The following is a 20,510-nucleotide window of genomic DNA, read 5'->3' as shown; positions in this document are numbered from 1 at the left end:
TTGCTGACGCTCCTCTCCTTACGGTGTCCTTGAATCTTCTCTTCTGTCTCTCCTCCTCACTCTCTCTGTTCTGTTCTCCTCTCTTCACTGTCTCTTCTCCTGATTCTGCTTTCTTTTCCCTTCTCCTCTTCTTACTGTCTTCTTTTCTCCTCCTATATCCTTTCCTCGCTGTTTCTTCTCTTCTTCACCTCTCTTTACTGACTCTTCTCCTTTATTTTCTCCTCACTCCTTCCTCTTCTCTTCATTGTCTCCTCTTCTCTCATGGAGTAGAGAAGTTGATCGAGGGTTTGAAGTCTCCAGAGCCCTCTTCCTCCCTGATCCTCCCTGACCTTCCCTTGAATGACCCCTTCAGCCCTGCAGACTGTAGTCATGGTAATCAGACAGTTATCTGTTTGTTGTTGTTGTTGTTTGCCTAAAACCCCACAACTGATGCATAGCCTGGCCTTCAGTGGTCTCCGTTGGTCTTTTAATGTTGATTGTTTTCTCAGTTCAGCTCAGAGCAATACCTGGAACTCCTGGACGTCCCTAATAGTCCCTTTTTATGACTTCTCCTTCCTGTCTGTCTGTACTTGTATCTCCACTACGGTCTCATCTCTCCGTCTGGATAGTTGTTGTAAACATTGTCTTCATCAGACATTAGTATATCTTTGAAAGATCTGGTTTAGAGAGCTGCTTCAGGCATGGAGTGAAATGATGTCATCATGGCCATCTCTCTCTCCTTTACCTGTTACACAAAGTATCATATTTGTCTGTTTTCTTTTTTTTTTTATTCATTTCTGCAGCTGGGATGGATTCTCTGATCCCTGGTCTGGATCCTCTACAGACTGATCCTGGGTCAGCTGCACTACCAGGTCAGCAGTTCTGTAAATATGCTCCTATTCTTTATCATACAGCTGACGTTAATATGTTCCCTGTAAATGGTTATGGTTTGGAACAAACCCTTTACTCTAAATATAACACTTTAGTGCAGACCTCTGCTGAAGCAGCACATTGATAGTGTTGTCGCATGGTACTTTATAGATCACAGGTTAGTGATTTACTGGACAAGGATTAGCTTTATTGTTTTATTGAGATTGCTTTGGCACATTTCCTGCTCTTTTTCAGTTCTCAGCTATTAGATCAACTACATTTTCTGTGTTCCAGGAAATAAAGCGCAGGCTATTTGGTCCATTAGAGTCCTTTATTCACTGTGGCGTTCTTAAAAAAGAGAATCAATAACAGCAGTACGTCTATCCACTGATGAAAACAAGCTGAGACGTTCTGCACAGTAACCACATGACCTCATATAGCAGTGATGTAACCTGTCATCACTTGTTGATGAGAACATGTGCATGGCTTTGGTTGAATGATAAGTTCTTGATTATGTTGGCAGCAAAAAGACTGAACAAATGGCACATTGTTGGTCGTACTAGCGTGATGACCTACAGAACCTTTCTTTAAAAGCCTCAAAGTGCTGTGTCACCTTTCCTGAAATTGATGCATGCGCTCCAGGTCGGACTGTGTTATTGTGTGTTTATATCGTCAGTAGGGCCACCTGGTGACCAAATGAGTAACTACATCTCAGTGTGTTTGACATAACTGCATAGGTTATTTCAAGTGTATCTCTTATTATGGGCCGGTTGTCTGTAGTTAGTGGTTATTACATTTTCATGCATAATTAGGTATTTTCACTGACATCATTGTGACCCCCAAAAACTATTTTATATATATGTGTGTGTGTATATATATATATATATATATATATATATATATATATATATATATATATATATGTATATATGTGTGTGTGGGATATATATATATATATATATATATATATATATATATATATATATATATAATAATATAAACGGATATATACATACTATTATATATATATATATATATACAACACAGAACTTAAAAGGAAAAAATACTTGTTAATGTTTTATGAATGCCATTGATTAGACACCTTTTTTATTATTAAAATTTAATTAAATATATCAAATGGAATCCAGAAAAAAATAAAACTGAAAACATAGAATTGGGGGAAATATAAACAGATTTCATAGATGTGTTGCTCAAAACACCAACATTTTAGGAGTGTGTGCAATTTCTTTTTACTAAACTGTCGCTCCACTGTGACAGTAGTGGACCTGAAAGAGAATACTTACCAAAAAAAGGAAGACTAAAGCACATATTTGTGTTTGTTTTGGCACATTCTGAACACAGCATCATGTAAAATCAAGCTTTTGTAGAGTATGTTGTGGGCCTCATCCAGTTCTGCTACAGAACTTCTCTTTATTCTCACGGCCACCTTCTACCAAAGTCCCTTTAAGGCAAGTCATGTCACTTGGCCGGCCTTCTTTGAAACGCCTCTCGGGCATCCAAGAGCAACTCCTATCTCTTTGAATGTTGAAACATCAAATTCTACAAAACTGTTCACTAGGCTTGCGATTAAATTTCATATTTGAAATCACCAAAGACATCTGATAACAACTGTGTCATAAATGTTGTTTCTTTTGCTCAAATAACGTTATAAAAAGTGTATTATTCAGACTAGATCAGCCAGTGTGCATGCACAGTCCTGAGCGCACGTCTCAGACCGCTGACTGTTTCTATAGCAACCGGGACACTTCTAACAGCAGCTGCAGTAACGCGCTGAATTTACCGATTAGTGATTGGCACTTTCATTCAGAAGGCGGGGCCTTCTTGAGATTGAGTGACATGTCTTGGGTATTCTATAGTATTTGCTTCTACTCACCCTTTCTCTTTTCATATTTCCTTTGCGTTCCCTAATCTTATCAGTCCTGTCTGTACTTTGTGGATGTCTTTTTGTTCGGCACTCTCTCTCTCTCTCTATTCTCAGTATTCTATTTCTCTGGTAACTCATCTTTCTGTTCTCTGTCATCCTCTATTCTTCACGCTTGCCCTGTGTCCTCCAGACTCTTTGGTTGGACAGGATTCTCTTTTGGATGGGCCGCTTCTCTCCCACCCCTCCACTGGGGGTCTATTACTGGCCTCATCCCCCTCATCTCTCCCTGCACCATCTATGGACCAGTTTACCACTACTGCTTTGAGCAGTGGACAGTACCTCCAGGGTAAGAAACAGATGCACAATCACCTCAGTTGCATGTCGTGTAAATAAAAAGACATTGATTGTGAGTTAGAGTTGTGTTTTTGTTTAAAAAAAAAATATCAAAATGTGCTTATTTGGCTTACCCGGGATAACACTAATATGCCATGTTGAGTTTACACGTTGTGTCTTTAATTGTGTCAAAATTAGCCTGCATGCTGAGTTGTGTTTTTTTGGGTTTTGAGTTTACACGTTTTTTTTTTGTTTTTTTAAAATTACTTTTTCTAATCAGTAGAAGGTTTAGTTTTGGCGAACTAATAAACAAAATTAGCCTGCATGCTGAGTCAAATGGTGAAAAATTGTGCTTTGTGCTGATGAAGCATTCCTTGTTTCACTTATTTAGGACATAACTTACATTACTTACCTGCTCTTGCTTATCTAAACTCATCACTCTCTTAAACTTTCTCCCTAATCTCTGTCTTTTTTGTTATCTCTCTGCCGGTCTGCTGTGGCACTAACCTCTTCCTGCAGCCTCTGATCCAGCTCACCTGCTCTCAGTCTTCCAGTCCTCTGAGACTGGGGACAAAAGCTTCGATAACCAGTTTGACCCAATTCCAGTGCTCATCTCCAATAGCTCCAGCCAAGGTAAGGGAGATTCTGGAAGAGAGCACGTGCATCTAATTCACCCCGAAGTGTAGACGTATGGTTGCAAACTTGTGATCAAACAGAAAGTGGGTTTTGTAATGTTAGACCCTGGTGTCTCTGACGTTATAGACGTGGCTTTGAGCAGTGAAATAGAATTGGACACACATGCTTTCATTTCTGCATCACAAACCATCTTCGCCCTGTTTCACCCCAAAATCAAAAGAAGAACAATTATGTCAGTGACATTTATTTTGCCAAATTCTCAATACTGTAATATCTTTTGATTGATTGATCTTTTGAATGATTTATTTTTAGGTCATCATGACCTTTTACCCATTATTGTCAATGGTTATTTTCATTAAAGAAAAAACAATACTGAGATAAAATAATTTTTACATTAATTAACTTTTTATTTATATATATATTTATTGTTTGTGCAATTTGGGTCAATTCAATTTGCTTTTTTTTTTTTTTTTTTTAAGTAATTAATACTTTTAATCAGCAAGGATACATTAAATTGATTAAAAGTGATAGGAAAAAAACATTTATAATGTTACAAAAGATTTTGGTTTCAAATATGATGCTTTTCTGTTTCTGTTTCTATTCATCAAATAAAAAAATTTCCCCCCTTTTTTACAAAAATATCAAGCAGCACAGAGGTTTTCAACATTTTACTGTATTCTTGATCAAATAATCATTAAAAATTAAGAATTTCAAAAACATTAAAAAAATATTTGACAGTAGTGTATATATTTTCTATTTATTTTACTTCCTTATAATGAGAGTTTGAGGGAAAATATGCCTATAAAAATACTGTAAAAAAAGAAGAAATAAAATTTACTTTATGCACGTTCTTTTCTTTTGATTTTGGGATGAAAGATGACTTTCAAGTAAGAAATTCAAGTAAGTGGATGTCATGTACTACATCATATATTAAACTTAAAATGTAAACTTTGATTTTAAAGTAGCAATACAACGAATGGAATTCACCCTTAAGACTTTAAGCTTTTTGGGGCTTTTGTTTTTCTTTCTTGCCATGCTCTTTAAAATATTCCGCTATTCCCACACATAATCCTTACTTTGATGCTGCTGTTATCTTTCAGCGTTTTATGCTTTCTCTTTCCTGCTATTCATCTGGTTTTTGCTTTTTCTCTTCCCTCCTTTCTTTTCTCACCCCTCATCCCTCACTCACCCTCCGTTAACATCTTCTTTTCATCATCATTCTTTCCCACACTTCTCATTTCTCACCTCCTTTCCTTTCTCTCTCTCTCTTTTCCTCTTTCCGGCATGTTCTAGGTGGTCATTCGCGCAGCAACAGTGGCAGTTCTGAGACCAGTCTGCCCTCGCTGGCACGCTCCCTTCTGCTGGTGGACCAACTCATCGACTTGTAGAGGAAACAGAGAGAGAGAGGCAGATGAATAGAGACAGGGAGAGGGCAGCGTACAATTCTTAAAAATATAGTGAGAGTTTAGAAACCTCAGTTTTAAGTAGTCGCATAAACCCTGTCCACCCTTGAGTGACCTTGCGCATATTTTCCTTTGACATTCTTTTCACATTTTCTGTATGTTTCTCTTCTGCTGATCCATAAACATTATCATCACTCTATCATTGATTTATGCTTCACACTTCAGGATTTCAAAACATGACAACCAGTGATGAATTATTTCCGCTTTGGAAATGTATGACTTGGCTAGGGGTGATATCATGCCAAAAGTCAATGTTCAATAGATTATGGTTCTTTAACATGAAATTCGTAATCCTTTTATGTTTCAAAATAAAACAATATTCAATGACAAGTAATGCAGGAAGGGATTTGATTTAATCAATTTCAGTTTAAACGCTTGAGGCTGGTAAGATATTTAAATGTTTTTGAAAGAGATCTCTAATGTTCACTGAGGCTGCAGTCACTTGATAAGAATAAAGTAAAAACAGCAATATTGTGAAATATTATTATGATAAAGCTGAATTTTCTGCATCATTACTCCTTGATCTGCTGCTCAAGAAACTAATTTGTTGTTATTAGTAATGAAAACAGTTGTACTGCTTTCAAAATCAGCATATACCACCTTTTTCACTACAGTGAAATTTAAGCTTATAAAACATTCAAAACTGAATGATTTTCAACTTAAACTATATTGCATATGATTAAAGGGGTCATATGATGCGATATCAAGTTTTCCTTTCTCTTTGGAGTGTTACAAGCTCTTGGTTCATAAAGAAGATCTGTAAAGTTGCAAAGACTAAAGTCTCAAATCCAAAGAGATTAAGTTAAGAGTCAACCACACCCTCCTAAAACGCCTCGTCCTAACACGCCCCCACATGAGGATTTACATAATGCCGGCCAAATGTTCACATAAAGAAAGAAGGCATAACTTTTATTTTCGCTGTTGCCGCCGCCATGTTGTGAAGTCACTGTGTGTTTCGTTGTGAAAGCGAAACTACTTTGTTTGGCCTTCCAAAAGAGGATGATATCTGCCTGGTCATGACTACAGCTGATCCGTGCTGGTCGCTGAGGAAATGCATCAACTTGGCGCTGTGGATCTCTGGATCGGCTTTCACCGTGGACGAAGCGGAGTCCCAATGGCCTCCGCTCACTCTAGCCCGCAGTGTGTGATGCTGTGTTTCGTTGTGAAACTACTTTGTTTGGCCTTCCAAAAGAGGACACAACTAGAAATCTGTGGTTAAGTTGTATTTACAACACTGTTCCAGAACAGTTCGACCCAAATATTTAGATGTGTGCAGCACATTTTATGGAGGACTGTTTCCTGATCCTGGGAGAGTAGACTACCATGCCGGCTGTTCTGACTCACAGTCTGTAAGTACGTTTACATATTTAAATAAATTGCCACCGATGATTCAAACGCAAGTTTTAAGCAGTGTAGATTAGGGTTGTTGTTTCTCCGATCACAAATGCAGACATGGTTTTATGTTTACGCGGCACAGAAAGACAGTATAAGTCATTATAATCAGTAATTATGTCCCCACTGGATGCAACAACTGCCTCGTTTGTGATGGATTTGAATGTTTTTGTCTGGTCGTGCAGGGAGACGGCATCACAGTATGGTGAGGGGCATAACATTTCCGTCACAGGCTTGAGGTATTCGGCCAATCACAATGCACAGGATAGCTGGCCAATCAGAGCACACCTCACTTTTCGGACCGATGAGCATTGTGATTGGCCAAATGCCTCAAGCGTGTGACGGAAATGTTAGGCCTCTTAACATATTGTGATGCCTTGTCCGGCCTGAGCGACGAGACAAAAACCCATTATAAACATGATTTCTAGTAGTGTTTTCTTTTGGAAGGCAAAAACAAAGTAGTTTCGCTTTCTCAGCGGAACAGCGTCACACACCACGACCTTGAGTGAGCGGAGGCTGGAGGCCTTGAGTGAGCCGCGGCCGGCTTGAGAACGGTGCGGCAGGCGGATTCTACGAAGGAGCGTACCTTGGGCTTGCAACAACCACATGTGACGACCTCGGACTGGACGCCACTTTGTCCATTGTGAAAGCTAATTAGGCGATCCACAGTGCAAAGTTATTGTATTTCCTCAGCGACCAGCACGGATCAGCTCCAGGCATGACGAAGCGGATATCGTCCTCTTTTGGAAGGCCAAACAAATTAGTTTTGCTTTCACAGTGAAACACACAAGGTCTATATGACACGGCGGCGGCGACTACAATACTACAACGAGAATAAAAGGTACGCCTTCTTTTTTTGTGTGAACATCTGGGCGGTGTTATGCAAATCTTCACACATAGTGACGTAGAGATGTGGGGGTGTGTTATAACGAGACGTTTCAGGGGGGCGTAAAGAATATCTCTTTGGATTTGAGACTTTAGTCTTTGCAACTTTACAGATCTTCTTTATTCACCAAGAGCTTGTAACACTCCAAAGAGAAAGAAAAATTTGATATCGCATCAAATGACCCCTTAAATTAATAACAATAATAATAATAATAATTATTATTATTATTATTATTTGTGTGTGTGTGTTTAGGATAATTTTGATGAATAAAAAGTTAAAAAGAACAAACCACAGTACTCAAAAAAAAGGTCATAGTAATTTAAAGTGTCTGTGCCATTAAAACAGAAATGGAGCCTAGCTAGAAGTGTTAGCATTCACATACTGTACTTAAGCAGAGTATGTTTAGGTTCTTAAAAGTGGTAAAGTTAAGGTTTCCCACCCAAATTATTATAGGATTGAGTGTATCCTGCAAAGTAGACATGCAGCATCACAGATAAACATATAAACTGCTGTAAATAAACACTTGTCGAGGTGTTTCCCTTTGCGGTTATTATAATCTGTCACATACTGTAGCTGTATTATCACTTGGATTTCACTGCTCTGTGATGTCCTCTCATCCCATCATTTATTTTTCAGTCATTCTGTCTCTTCTCCTTAATTCATTCCTTCTTTCACTTGTTCATTTATATCTTATGCTTCTTTTTGTTTCTTTGCTTTTTGCTGTCTGACACTTATTGTGCCCTGTGCTACTGCTATAGTACACATTTAATATTTATAATTTTGATCCAGTTATGAATTGTCCCCTGTAACATCACATAAAGGGTAAATGTTAAAATGTTAAGAAAACATAAATCATACTAAGGGTAAATTAGGCTGTGATTGTACAGGACAAATGTACAAACTGAGAATCTGTATAAATGCATATTATTCTCAAGATAAATGTAAAAAGGTAAAGATTATTTATCTGTATGTTAGAGCACAAAGTTCTGCCAGTTGGATTTTCTTTCTGCCTGTGTGTTTCATAATATGAAGGCTATTTTGGATAAACTTGAATATACAGATAGCGACGATCAGAGTTCTGCGGTTTATGAAAAGATTCAGTGTTCAATAACATTTCATCTCTAATGCTCGAAATGATAAATGTATATAAATGTAAGCTGTTCCAAAACCGCATGGGCTGTGCCTGTAGGCAGCATTTAAAGGCATTATTTATTTTTATTTATTACCTCCTCAAATAGCCTCTTGCTCTATTTTGAATCTTAACCTCTTAAGATTTCAATTTAAAACAGATATGTTTGTAAGTTTTCTAAGTTTACTTTGAGTAAATGTGTTTAGACCAAGCCTATGACGGACTGCTCCTCCTGAGGTCTCGTCTACCGTGTGACCGTTTACTAGAAATGAGAGATTCAAATAAAACAATTAATGATACGTTCTGGAGTTACTGTGAGAAAATAACTAGTTGTCGACTGAATTGTGTTTTTCAACAGGCAATACAGATAGTTTTGGAAATCTGGATATTGCAACAATGAATATAATTTCTCCTAGTTATGCCGAAATACTACTACATCTATTTTTGAGTAATTGTGATTCTGATTTGTAAGTGAATTGTTCAACTGAATCAGTTATTTTGTGTTCAAACTGGTTCATAACTGGAGTGTGTTTCCCAAAAGCATCATTAGCCAACTATGGTTGCTAGATACTAACAGCTTCCCAAAATACTGTAATCCATACTGTAATTCTAATGAATATTCTCAAACAGCAATGCCAAAGGCCTCGACCTGTGGTTAGAAGCAAGAATCAAACATCAGATAAAGCAAAAAAAAAAAAAGTCCTCACTGAGAAAGTGGAGTAAACTGCTGACTGAATGAACCGCATGTATAGCCTACAGGAATAAAGTGTACACTAGTTACATACTGCATGTAAACTTGGTTTAAAAATGAAGGCCTTTCAGTTGTTTTTGTGTAAATGTACTCTAAAAAGTTTTATTTAGCAGAATTTATTACTGCGCGTGACGTCATTATCAACAGTCCAATATTGTTGAATCAACATGGTTCAAACGACAGAAGTGCGAACATGTTACTACTGTTTTAGGAAACAGTTGAAATTAGCTAGTTAATTTCTCCAGCGATGCATTGTATTTTGTTAGTCAATCTGCAGTTGTTTTACGGGAAACACACCCCTGAATAGTAAATTTGCTTTTGTCTGAATCAGATGAGAATAAATTTTTCAGTAATCACAAATGACTTGAAATGTTATGGAAAAGTGATAGAAATTCACTGACAAAATGACATTTCTAGAAAGCAGGGCATAGATAATGCTGATATTAATACCTATAATCCAATGTAATGACAAAATTAAAAATGCGATATTGTGAATTTCTGATATTTACTGTACTCGGAAATAAAAAGTTGACAACAGAAACAGCCTATTATTCTTCAGGTTAACGTTTCTGTTTATTAGCGGAGCGGTTATAGTTCTCACCTGAGATGTCACATATCTCAAAATGGTCAAATATTGGCCTATATATCGGTCTATCACTATCTGCAGGTGTCAGACATGTCGACACTGACTCTTGATGAATCTCTGCAATGTCACATTCACTAGGGATGCAAGATAAATATCGCACAATATTTAATGCGCATCTCGTCAGTAAAGCCGGTTCTGTAATCAGCAGTAAATCTCTACACGTGTGTGCTTTCACGTGGAGTAGCATTTACTACACAGAGCCGTTGTTCAGTGACAAACTGCGCAAAACATGCGCAAAATATGATCGTGGTTTTGTGCAGCTTGTCACTGAACAACGGCTCTGTGTAGTAAATGCTACTCCACGTGAAAGAATGCACATGTAGAGATTTACTGCTGATTACAGAACCGGCTTTACTGACGAGATGCGCATTAAATATTGTGCCGATATTTATCATGCATCCCTAACATTTTCCAACACATATCAATTGTAAAACCATATATAGCTCAATAAGAAAATATGTCTGTCTCTACTATATGTATGACGTTTGGATTTTCATAATTAGATGTGTGGAAGCAGTAATAAAACACAATCATTTATTTTGTAATATAACTGCTTATAGAGTATGCCTAAATGTTGTTTTGTTAAATAATGAGAGCATTGTTTTATTTTGAGTTATTGTTTTGTTCGAAGCTCGTGCAAATGTTGCATCGGTAGAACATTGTTGTGTAATATTCAAACCGATCTCACGAGAAAATGTAAATCTTTTACGAACTGCCGATTTACTATAAATTTGCAAAGTGTGATTCGTTTGTCGGAAACATGCAATTTTTAGAAGAAAAATAAATAAATGTAGGCGTGAAGGTCTACCCTAAACCAAAGCATCAGTGGGACGTCAGCAAATTATACAAAATCAGAGGATTGAGTACCAATTAGCCAACATTTCACTAAAACGTAAAACATAACATTATGAAATGTCATGAGATTGAGTTGGTAATATTATGTTTATGTAAAAGTTTTATATGTGATCAACCCTTAATTTCTCTTTGCTTTTCCCTCTTCCTACATTTGCTTGTTTTAATGTGGCTGACCTATGCAATCTGACTGTAGTGCTAATGTTACTCTTAGATATGCACCTAGCGGTGTGGCTAAGTAGTCTGACGTCTATGTTGTGTTGTAGTGTGTATTAAAGCGCATGTCAGGATAAAATAATGACGATAACAAAAAAGTCTTATCTATACTGGAATGCCATGGTGTTATCCTTTTTTCCTTCTGTTGCCCTATCCTTTATGTGAAAAGAAGGATGTTGAATAAAAGTGTCGATGGGAACAGGTAGTTGTGTCCTAGTCTGTGTTCATGGATATCAGGCATGCCACATTCAAATGTTGTGACTAAATGTCATTGCATTCTGGTTTTTTTTTATTTTTTATTTTTTATTTATTTTTTTTTTTTTTGCTTTTACACACCTTTAGAGAAGATTTTTCTTAACTTTTTCTTTTCTTAGCCAAATCTAAACATGCTATGTGACTAAACACTACCTAGGTCTCACTGAAAACCCTAATAAGTTGACTCAACTCAAATGATGACTGTATCATCAACAATAATTAACCAATATCATCTGATCAGATTTTTACTTGCGTCTATTTGTATTAGAAAAACAAAGTTAAAACAGCCAGAGAAAAACTAATGTTTAAGAAATCAAGGCCCAACTAAAGTAAACATTGATCTCTATCACGGTGACTTCACTAAACTTTGTCTTTTCAGTAAAGCATTAACATCTTAACCTCTGTTAAGTCTCAACAAGAACTTTTGTATGAAATGAAGTCAAACTGGTAAATGCAGATGCCGAGATCTTGAGAGACAGACAAAATGAAGAGAGACCTGCCTTTTGTAACAATCTACCGATCAGTGCATTAGTTCTCTTGTTGCCAGACAGAACGAGGCTGTTTTAATAAATTAGGATTTTGAGTTGTCAACACTTGAAATCTTAAATTTACATATTCTGTAAGTAAAGAAGTTACACAAACTTAGGTTTTTGATTAATGGGCCCGAAACGTAATGTCCACTTAAGATTGAATGTATAGACAAAATTTGGGTGTTCAGTGCAGTCCTGTTGTACAAATTAAACTTTCTAACTTTAAGACTGAATATGCCCATGTTGTGATTAAAATGGACTTTTATAGTAACACGCACTGTCCTTATTAATTATTAAAACTCTCTGTTCAATGAGGGATTGATGGTTAGCTTACATGCGCATGCCAGTTAAATGCTAATTTTGATATTTTTAATTTTTGAAACATTGCTTTTATCAAAATATAATTTTATTTGACTTCTGATAAACAGCATGCATTCAAAATTTGAGGCTACTGAATTTAAAATTCCCTACAAATGAAAATCCTGTCATCATTTACTCCCCCTCATGTCATCCCAAACTTGTATGACTTTATTTCTATGAAAAACAAGATATTTCAAAGAATTTTTGGTGACCATCGACTTCCATTGTATGGACAAAAATAACACTGAAACTTTTCTCAGAATGTCTTTTCATGTTCCACAGAAGAAAGTGAGTCATACAAATAAGGTTGAATTAAATGATGAAAGAAATTTCATTTTTTTCCCACATCTTAGAGTTTTGCACTGCATCGTATGTTTACACTTTTCAAATCGATTCAATATCTGCACAGGTGTTTAAGCTTTAGGTTTAGTGACATTTCTCATATATTGAGCAATTCATCCTGCCTCACAAATAAATATTTGCAAACAAAAGCACATTTTACACAGATTAGCACTGATGTTTTAAATCTAAATCTTAGTGCGCTGCTGTATTAATCCTCAATTTAATGGCAACCATTTCCTTCAACGTGAAGGTAAGACTTACATCACGTCTCTGCTCTGATCTCAGTTCAGTCTGTGTTTTCTGTAACCTCCTTGTTTCCATGGCTCTCAATGCTTATTAGGGTCATTTGTCTATTGCTAGATACATCAAAAACTAAATGGAAGTGGGAGAACAAAAAACAAACATAGGGCTGTTTATACACACACACACACACACATTAGAGTTCTGACATTTCTCAGAAATGTGTTTGCTTTATTGAAAGGCTAATAGTGATAGTTTGTGGAAACAAGGTTTGTGTTTGTCAGTGGTAACTGTCATAGACATTGACTGTTTGTGGTATTAGTACTGTATTTCTGTGGATTATACTGTAGTAGAATGTGCTTTATTTGTGCTTTATTGCTTCATTGTGTAGTCATCTTGTGTATTTGAGTGTGATAGAGGACTCCTAATCATTTGCCATTTTATTCACTTGTTTAAAACCCTGTCATTTACCCACTCTTATATTGTTCCAAACCTGTATGACTTTTTCTTCTATGGAACATTTTTCCTATTCAGTGGAAGTCAGTTATCACCAAACTCTTTGGTTACCAACGTTCTTCAAAATGTCTTTTGTCTTCCACTAAAGAAAGTCATACGGGTTTGGAATGATGTGAGGATAAATGATGACAGAATATTGATTTTTGGGTGAACCGTCCTGTAGAGGAGACACAGTACTGTTGCAACCAGTTGTCCTGATACAGACTGCAACAATAGTTGATTCTGGTTATTCCAATCTTTTGTTTTTTCATTCTGTGCATTTCTAGAAGATCACAATTTTTAGTTTTGAAAACTTTTTGGTCATAATCATCGATTGTTCAAAATGATCCTCCTGCTATTGAATTCACACTCTAGCATATTGGTGAAAATGTCACTAACTATTAATTTCCTTTCTACGGTTTTCTGTTTTGCAGAAGCCAGAGGCAAGAGTGATGGATATGGATCGCTTTTGGAGGGAGGTGACCTCGAGAACCCTGTGGAGGAGGGCTGTGTTCATTCCAGTGATGAAGACGATGGAGAAAAAGAAGGGGGGAGGTCACAGGTGAGCGGCGAAGAAACGCCAAGTCTGGACTGCAGTGGCTCCAGACCGTTACTTCAAGACTCGGATGACGATGACGACCAAAGTCCAGCATGTTCCAGAAACCTCCAGATGTCTTCCCTGTCTGAGGAACCAGTTGAAAACCAGTCCTCTTTGGTTTCTCAGAACCACTCGCCATCACAAGCCCAACATTCAGGCTCCGATCCAAGTGTTGACGTCTTCTCCAAAGCTCCGTTTCGAACCGGACAAGATGTAGACACCGATGGGGACGTGTTTGCCAATGCGCCTTTTCCTCACCTTCCAGCTCAGCCTCGACAGCCTGACATTTTCATCCAGGCGCCCTTTGGCAGGAAGAAGGAAGCTTCTGGAAAGGTTTGCACCAATCCGAGATTTTTACAACCCCATCCGGGCTCTTCCCTTGACCAGAGCATCCTCGGCCAAGTGACCCCTCTGCCCTTTCGCCCCCAGGCACTTTCTAAGTATTCCAGACACTACGAAGGACCTGTGAACACAGACCCTGAACACAGGCTGAGCGCTGTGACGTCTGAGGTGACCTCTGCTGACCCGTTTGTCTCAGCACCCTTCCACCTTAAAGGCCGTCAAGATAAACGTTGAGAGAACGGCGTCTGTGAAAACACACCGCACTTACTTTTGCCCCCTAAAAGATTCAAGCTTAAGATAATGAAATGCTGTATACTGAGTGTAATTTATTCAAGAATGAAGCACATTTATGGCCTCTGGCTGTCTATCTCTGGGTCAGCGTTTGATTGTGTGACATCTTTTGCTACCTCAGATCATTCTCATGCTGTCGAGCTTCATTTCTGTCCTGTGTATGGACCATGTCCACAGAAAACGGATTCAGCGTGTTGGATCATTTTCTATTATGAGCATGAGCTTCAAGAATTATTTCCACTATTATGAAATGTTTGTATTATTCTCCCATCCTTTTACTGATGGTACTTCTCCTATCACGGTATACCAGGCAGTTTTGTATAGCTCAGATCTGACAGTCACACATCTTGAAAAATAAATAAATAAACCCGGACACATTCTGTACAACTATTGATAATAAACTATATGTAATAAGTTTGATTTTCTCACAAAATTGTCAGCCAAAATTCCACTGGGCTAAGAAAATACCTTGACATTTTAAATTAATTACCTTCATGAAAAAATGTCCAGGTCACATTTCACCCCAAATGTAAAAGAAAACAGGTTTTAAGCACTATTAAGATTTTTTTTAATTTGTAACTTTTTTTTTCTTCATGACAATTTCCCTCCAAATTCTTATTACTATGTTATGGGAAAAAAAAATACAGTAGTATTTTTTTTTCCACCTTTTATATATATTTTTTTATTCAGATTAGCATAAATTTAGTACAAGAATACTACTATCATGTATACTTTACAAATTTACATTATATTTTTAAATAATAAACACTACATTTTCATTAAAAATAGTGTTACAATGAAAAAAATCTTAATGGATGTAAAAAGAATCATTTTCATTGAAGATTTTTTTTTTTTTTTTTTTACTTCCTCTTTTGATTTTAACGGTCAAATCTGACCTGGACAGGTTATGTCTGTCAGATGTATTATGTGTGTATGTATTTGTTATATAAGCACAACTAAATGTGGAAAGCATCAAATTGTCAAACGTTGCTTTAACCAAAAAAAAAAAAAAAAAAACGAATGTAAATTATGTCTGCACCTTTTTGTTTAACCAAAAAAAAAAAAAAAAAGTTTAATGAATTGAATTTTTGATCAATTTTATATGACTTTTAGATTATCCATATGTTGAATATCCATATGTTAAGAGTTTGCTTCAGTTGAGTATTTCCCTGATCATCATGTTTAGCATGAAAACCAATGAAAAGCAAGCAGACATAAGCTCTAAATATTGTACAAGCGACACCGAATCTAGTGCACAGTATGTTTATGAAAGTGCAGCGCTAGTATACGGTGTTTAAAATGATATATTTCATTTGGCACGCTAGTGTTGGGCTCATATTATACAGCTGGACATTAAATCCAATTGATGCTGGATTATATTGCACACGACCGTAATAGAATGTTACTTAGATTCTGTTCAGTGTAATATGTGTTTTCTAGTTATCAATACACACTGCACATTCCCTTTATTATGTGTAAACACAGGCAGCTCTAGTACTAAGACGCTGTTATCTCTGCTGGTCACAGTATCCAATAAATCAGTTATTAAGTGCAGTATACGTATATGCATATATGCTCAAATTCAATCCGATCGCATGAACCACATTTCTTCTGCTGCATAGGTTCTCAGTACACCTGTTAAAATAGGCAGGTGCATCATACACTTTTTCGGTTACTTTTTGAGTTGAGTTAAGGTTTGTGTTAAAGTTTGTGTTATTTTTGGTGTTTTTTTTGTGTTTTATATTGGTGTTTGTTTGTATTTTTTATGCTTATGATTGTTTGGTGGCCTTGTGAATGAATCTGGAAGCACTTGTCTTTTGAAATACTTGAGTTATGCAAAACACTCACTGGTGTATAATATGTATCTAACAATAAATGAAAATTATTCAAAAGGTGTCATTGTGTTGACTTAATACAGCAAGTCAGTATATTAGAATGATTTCTGAAAGATCCGGTCAAAAGTTTCATAAATTTAAAATTTTTTGGAAATATGTCTCTTAAGCTCATACAGATATTTCAATACTTTTGATATTTCATATATATATTTTTTTTTGTTGATAATTTGATATTTCAGATATTTCAATATTATTTTCAACAATATATAATATTTCAACATTGTGAAATATTAAAAATTTAATATTAACTTTAAAATAACTTTTTTTGACTATAGTTTAAAATGTCATTTGATGATTTTGCTAATTTTGCTCATATATTAGAGATTTTTCAACAAAGTTTGATCATGTTGATAATTTAGAGTATTAAATACAAGATTTAAGAGGACACTTAAATTTCCCTTTTTGTTTCTATCAGTGTTCTCTTTTTATGAATTATGGAGCATAATGTTTCTTAAGGTTAGAAAAGTAATACAAATATTAGAATAATGTTGTCTGTGGTATATTTTTCGTGAGCGTTAAATCCCGCTTTTCATCAAATGAATAAATGACATTTTTATGTTTTTTGTGGTTATAAAATTATTTTAAATGTTTAATATTTCACCCAAAAAATACAAAATTAAAGAAACTTTTGACCGGTAGTGTATATATTATTATTACACTGTGTAATTGTTAAATAATAGTAAAATAATATTGAATTGAATTGAATTTTGTCTAGTGGTTTATGTGTTATTTTTTTGTTTGTGGGGGCCTTGGAGTATTTTGATGGTAAATACGCTAATAAAATACAATGACGTTTGCTCTCTCCAGTTCTGTTATTGTACAGGGATGGGTAGAAGAAATTAACCGAAGAAAATAAATAAACCCTGCCATCTGGCGGTCTAAATGGGTGGGAAAATTGCTAATAATAAATGATAAAATGGGTGGGAAAATTGCTAATAATAAATGATAAAAATGATTGACACATACTAGAGGGTACCAGCAACTACCAAAGGTTATTAAAAGAATGAAAAAATACATAAAATGGAATAAATTACAAAATATACAGTTTCACATAAACATTCATTTGTAGGTTTAAAAAAAAAGTTATTTGTCAGCAACCTGTCATCTCATTTGACAGCATGTGTATTGATGTGATCAGGTATTTAGGAGAGGAGGAGGAGGACAGTGACTCCAGCAGAGTCTCGTTCCAGAGCTTTACTGGCTAAACTTCAGGAGCAGGTCAAAGCCAGAGAACAGCAGAGCGTTTCAGACAGAGCTGATGAAGAACAGAAGAAAAGAAAACACAAAGAACTAGAGACTAGAGAAGGAATGCAGTGTAAAACAAAGAAGAGTGAAAATGTGAGAAAAACAGGTCTTGCGGATGAAGCTGCCAGTTTGTATAGTTGGAATGTTTAGTAATTGGAAATTAGTGCATTACTTTTGTGATTTGGTTATTTTTAAATTAATCTAGACAAGATCTTTGATTTTTTGACATTTTGGCACATTTTACCACTAATAGGATACACATTTATATCCTGTAACATTTCTTTAAATAATAAAGACATGAATCCCATGTGCTTTGGAGAGAGAATGATTAGATAAACATTGCTTCAGCAGTGCATCAAACCACCAAAGACATTAAACATGTTGTGTATTCTTCAAAAGTACTGTTATGTTTAAAGTTTATTATAAAATACTAACTTATTAGCCATGTAAAGCTTGAAATAATTCAATTATAGTAAAAAAAAAATAATGGAAGTGTTTTTGTTTTGGCATATACTTGTTACACCAGACTTTTATGGCCCATATCATGATATAGTGAGAATATGTAGAGGGGAAAAAAATTTATTCAGAGGCCCAAACTGAGCAAAAATAGCAATTTGGTGCAGTTGCTATTCATATGGCCAAAATGTGATTTTTACAACAGTATGCAATTCAGTAGGCTATGCCTACAAAGGTGATTACAAAATGAACAAATAAATGTTCCTCATAAGCCTGTTGTATCAGTGTTTGATACGTACATCTGTAACATGATTTTTGTAATGCTAATGATTTAGCTAATTTTGCTCATGTATTAGAGATTTTTCAACAAAGTTTTGATCATGTTGATAATTTAGAGTATTAAATACAGGATTTAAGAGGACACTTAAATTTCCCTTTTTGTTTCTATCAGTGTTCTCTTTTTATGAATTATGGAGCATAATGTTTCTTAAGGTTAAGTACAAATATTAGAATAATGTTGTCTGTGGTATATTTTTGCTGCAAAACAACACAAGAAATGCAGCAAATTAGAGATAGGTCACTGCAAAATCAGTAATTTTAGGCTGCAAAAATCAGAAAAAAAGTCCTGCTGGGACCATATAGTGCATGTAATAAAATATTGTTGATATTTTTCATGTCAGGTTAATAAGCACAGATGCAGCTGCCAGAGGCATTGATATCCATGGTGTGAAAAGTGTCATTAATCATGATGCTCCTCAATACAACATACATTCACAAGCAAGTCAACATAATACAATAAAAACACAATAAATGTAGGTATTATGTTTTTCGTATCCAACATCAGTGTATATTTGATGAGTGTTTTCACTGGCAGGATGGGCAGAATATTTTGTGCAACCAGAAGCTCTTAAAAGCATGGAGACCCGCTATGAGCAAACTCTGGCTGAGCTCGGCAAAGTTGTGAAGGTAAAAACAGAGCTGCAGAGCTGCCTGAGAGCTTACTGGCAGCTTTTACAGACATGGATTAAGTCTATTGCTGGATTACACAAGTGATTCTACTGTAGCACAAGGCTTAATGTTTGTCTGGGGAATCTCAGTTATGTACCTTTACACAGCAGGGTTGTGCAGAATTCAGAATTTAAGAAATCCTTGTAAATCATGAGGGTGATTTTGAATTGCAGTGACAGGAATATAGTTGTTTCATTAATATAATGACATTTATATTCAACAAAATTCTATAGATGGCATTTTAAATATTGGTTATTACGTTCATCTTATGTTAATAATATGGTTAAATGATACTGATAGAATGTCCTACTAAAAACTAAACTATATCGGTTAAATCTACATCCTTAAATGTAAAATTGAATTGAAATTAAGCATGGTTCTGCAGGAATTGGGTAGGAATTAATGAAGCATTCTCAGTTGAGAAATGTCTGATTTTTACAGGAACGACTGTAAAAATGCTATAGTAAAAATCTGTTAACTGTAAATTGCTTTATAGTGTATGGTAATGAGTATGAGTAATAATACTGATGCATATGGCCTACTTATTGAAGAATTTATTGATGATAAATATTTAGTATGTATTAATAATGGAGAAGGAACCAGATATAATAACATTCATAATACAGAAGCAGTACTTGACCTGACATCTATATCTAGTTCAATAGCAGGGGTCAGCACATGGAGTCTGTCCAAAGATACTACTGTAGGGAGTGACCATCACCCGTGAGTGACTGAAGTTGGCACTAAAATTTGTTTTGAAAAGGAAAAGGGAAATCCTAGATGGAAACTCGAGAATGCAAATTGGGAAGCTGTTAAAGAAATTTGTGGAAAAAGATTTGTGGCTCTACGAGAGGAGAATCCGAGAGATATAAATGTTTTTAACAATAAACTAGTCAATGAAATTGTTCAGTCAGCTGAGGAAACAATACCTAAAAGCACAGGAGTTAGATGTTCCAAGAGTGTACCCTGCTGGAGTATCGAGTGCAGTGAAGCTATAAAAGCAAGAAATAAAGCATTTAGGCAACTCAAAAAACATCATTCTCAGGAGGGACCAAGCAATAGTAAGGAAAACAATTAAAATACAAAAACGTACATTTTGGAGACAATATTGCATGTTATTGGAAGAGAAGTACAACTATCAGATTTATGGGGCATGATCAGAAGAAATTATGAAATTGCCAGTGATGAACAATGGAGATATGATGGCTGTTAGCAACCTAGAAAAGGAAAATGAGATGTCAGAAAATCCCTTAGATTTATCATTAAACATGTTTTAATACTGATAAAATTAAAATCATTAGGAATTAACGGTAGAGCATACAGTATAATTGGGTTTTGGACTTTTTATTTAACAGGAAAAAACAAGTGAAGGGTAGGTTATGAATATTCCAGAGCATACACTGCAGAGAATGGTA

The 20,510-nt window shown here is 35.7% G+C and overlaps 1 protein-coding gene across 1 annotated transcript in view; it reads left to right on the top strand.

Annotated features, from left to right (window-relative positions):
- LOC109085200 (AP2-associated protein kinase 1-like) overlaps nucleotides 1–15,523 on the top strand; it is a 48,253-nt gene extending 32,730 nt beyond the window's left edge. The window contains 5 exon segments of the mRNA XM_042762856.1: nucleotides 271–372; nucleotides 783–851; nucleotides 2,925–3,080; nucleotides 3,587–3,700; nucleotides 13,695–15,523. Coding sequence (XP_042618790.1) covers nucleotides 271–372; nucleotides 783–851; nucleotides 2,925–3,080; nucleotides 3,587–3,700; nucleotides 13,695–14,434 — 1,181 coding nt within the window. The 3' untranslated portion in view covers nucleotides 14,435–15,523.
- The last annotated feature ends 4,987 nt before the right edge of the window (nucleotides 15,524–20,510 follow it).

Source organism: Cyprinus carpio, chromosome A8 (genome assembly GCF_018340385.1).
Source record: "Cyprinus carpio isolate SPL01 chromosome A8, ASM1834038v1, whole genome shotgun sequence".
Taxonomy (NCBI): Eukaryota; Metazoa; Chordata; class Actinopteri; order Cypriniformes; family Cyprinidae; genus Cyprinus; species Cyprinus carpio.
Note: the sequence above shows the minus strand (reverse complement) of the source record. Positions and strands in the feature narration are given on the sequence as shown.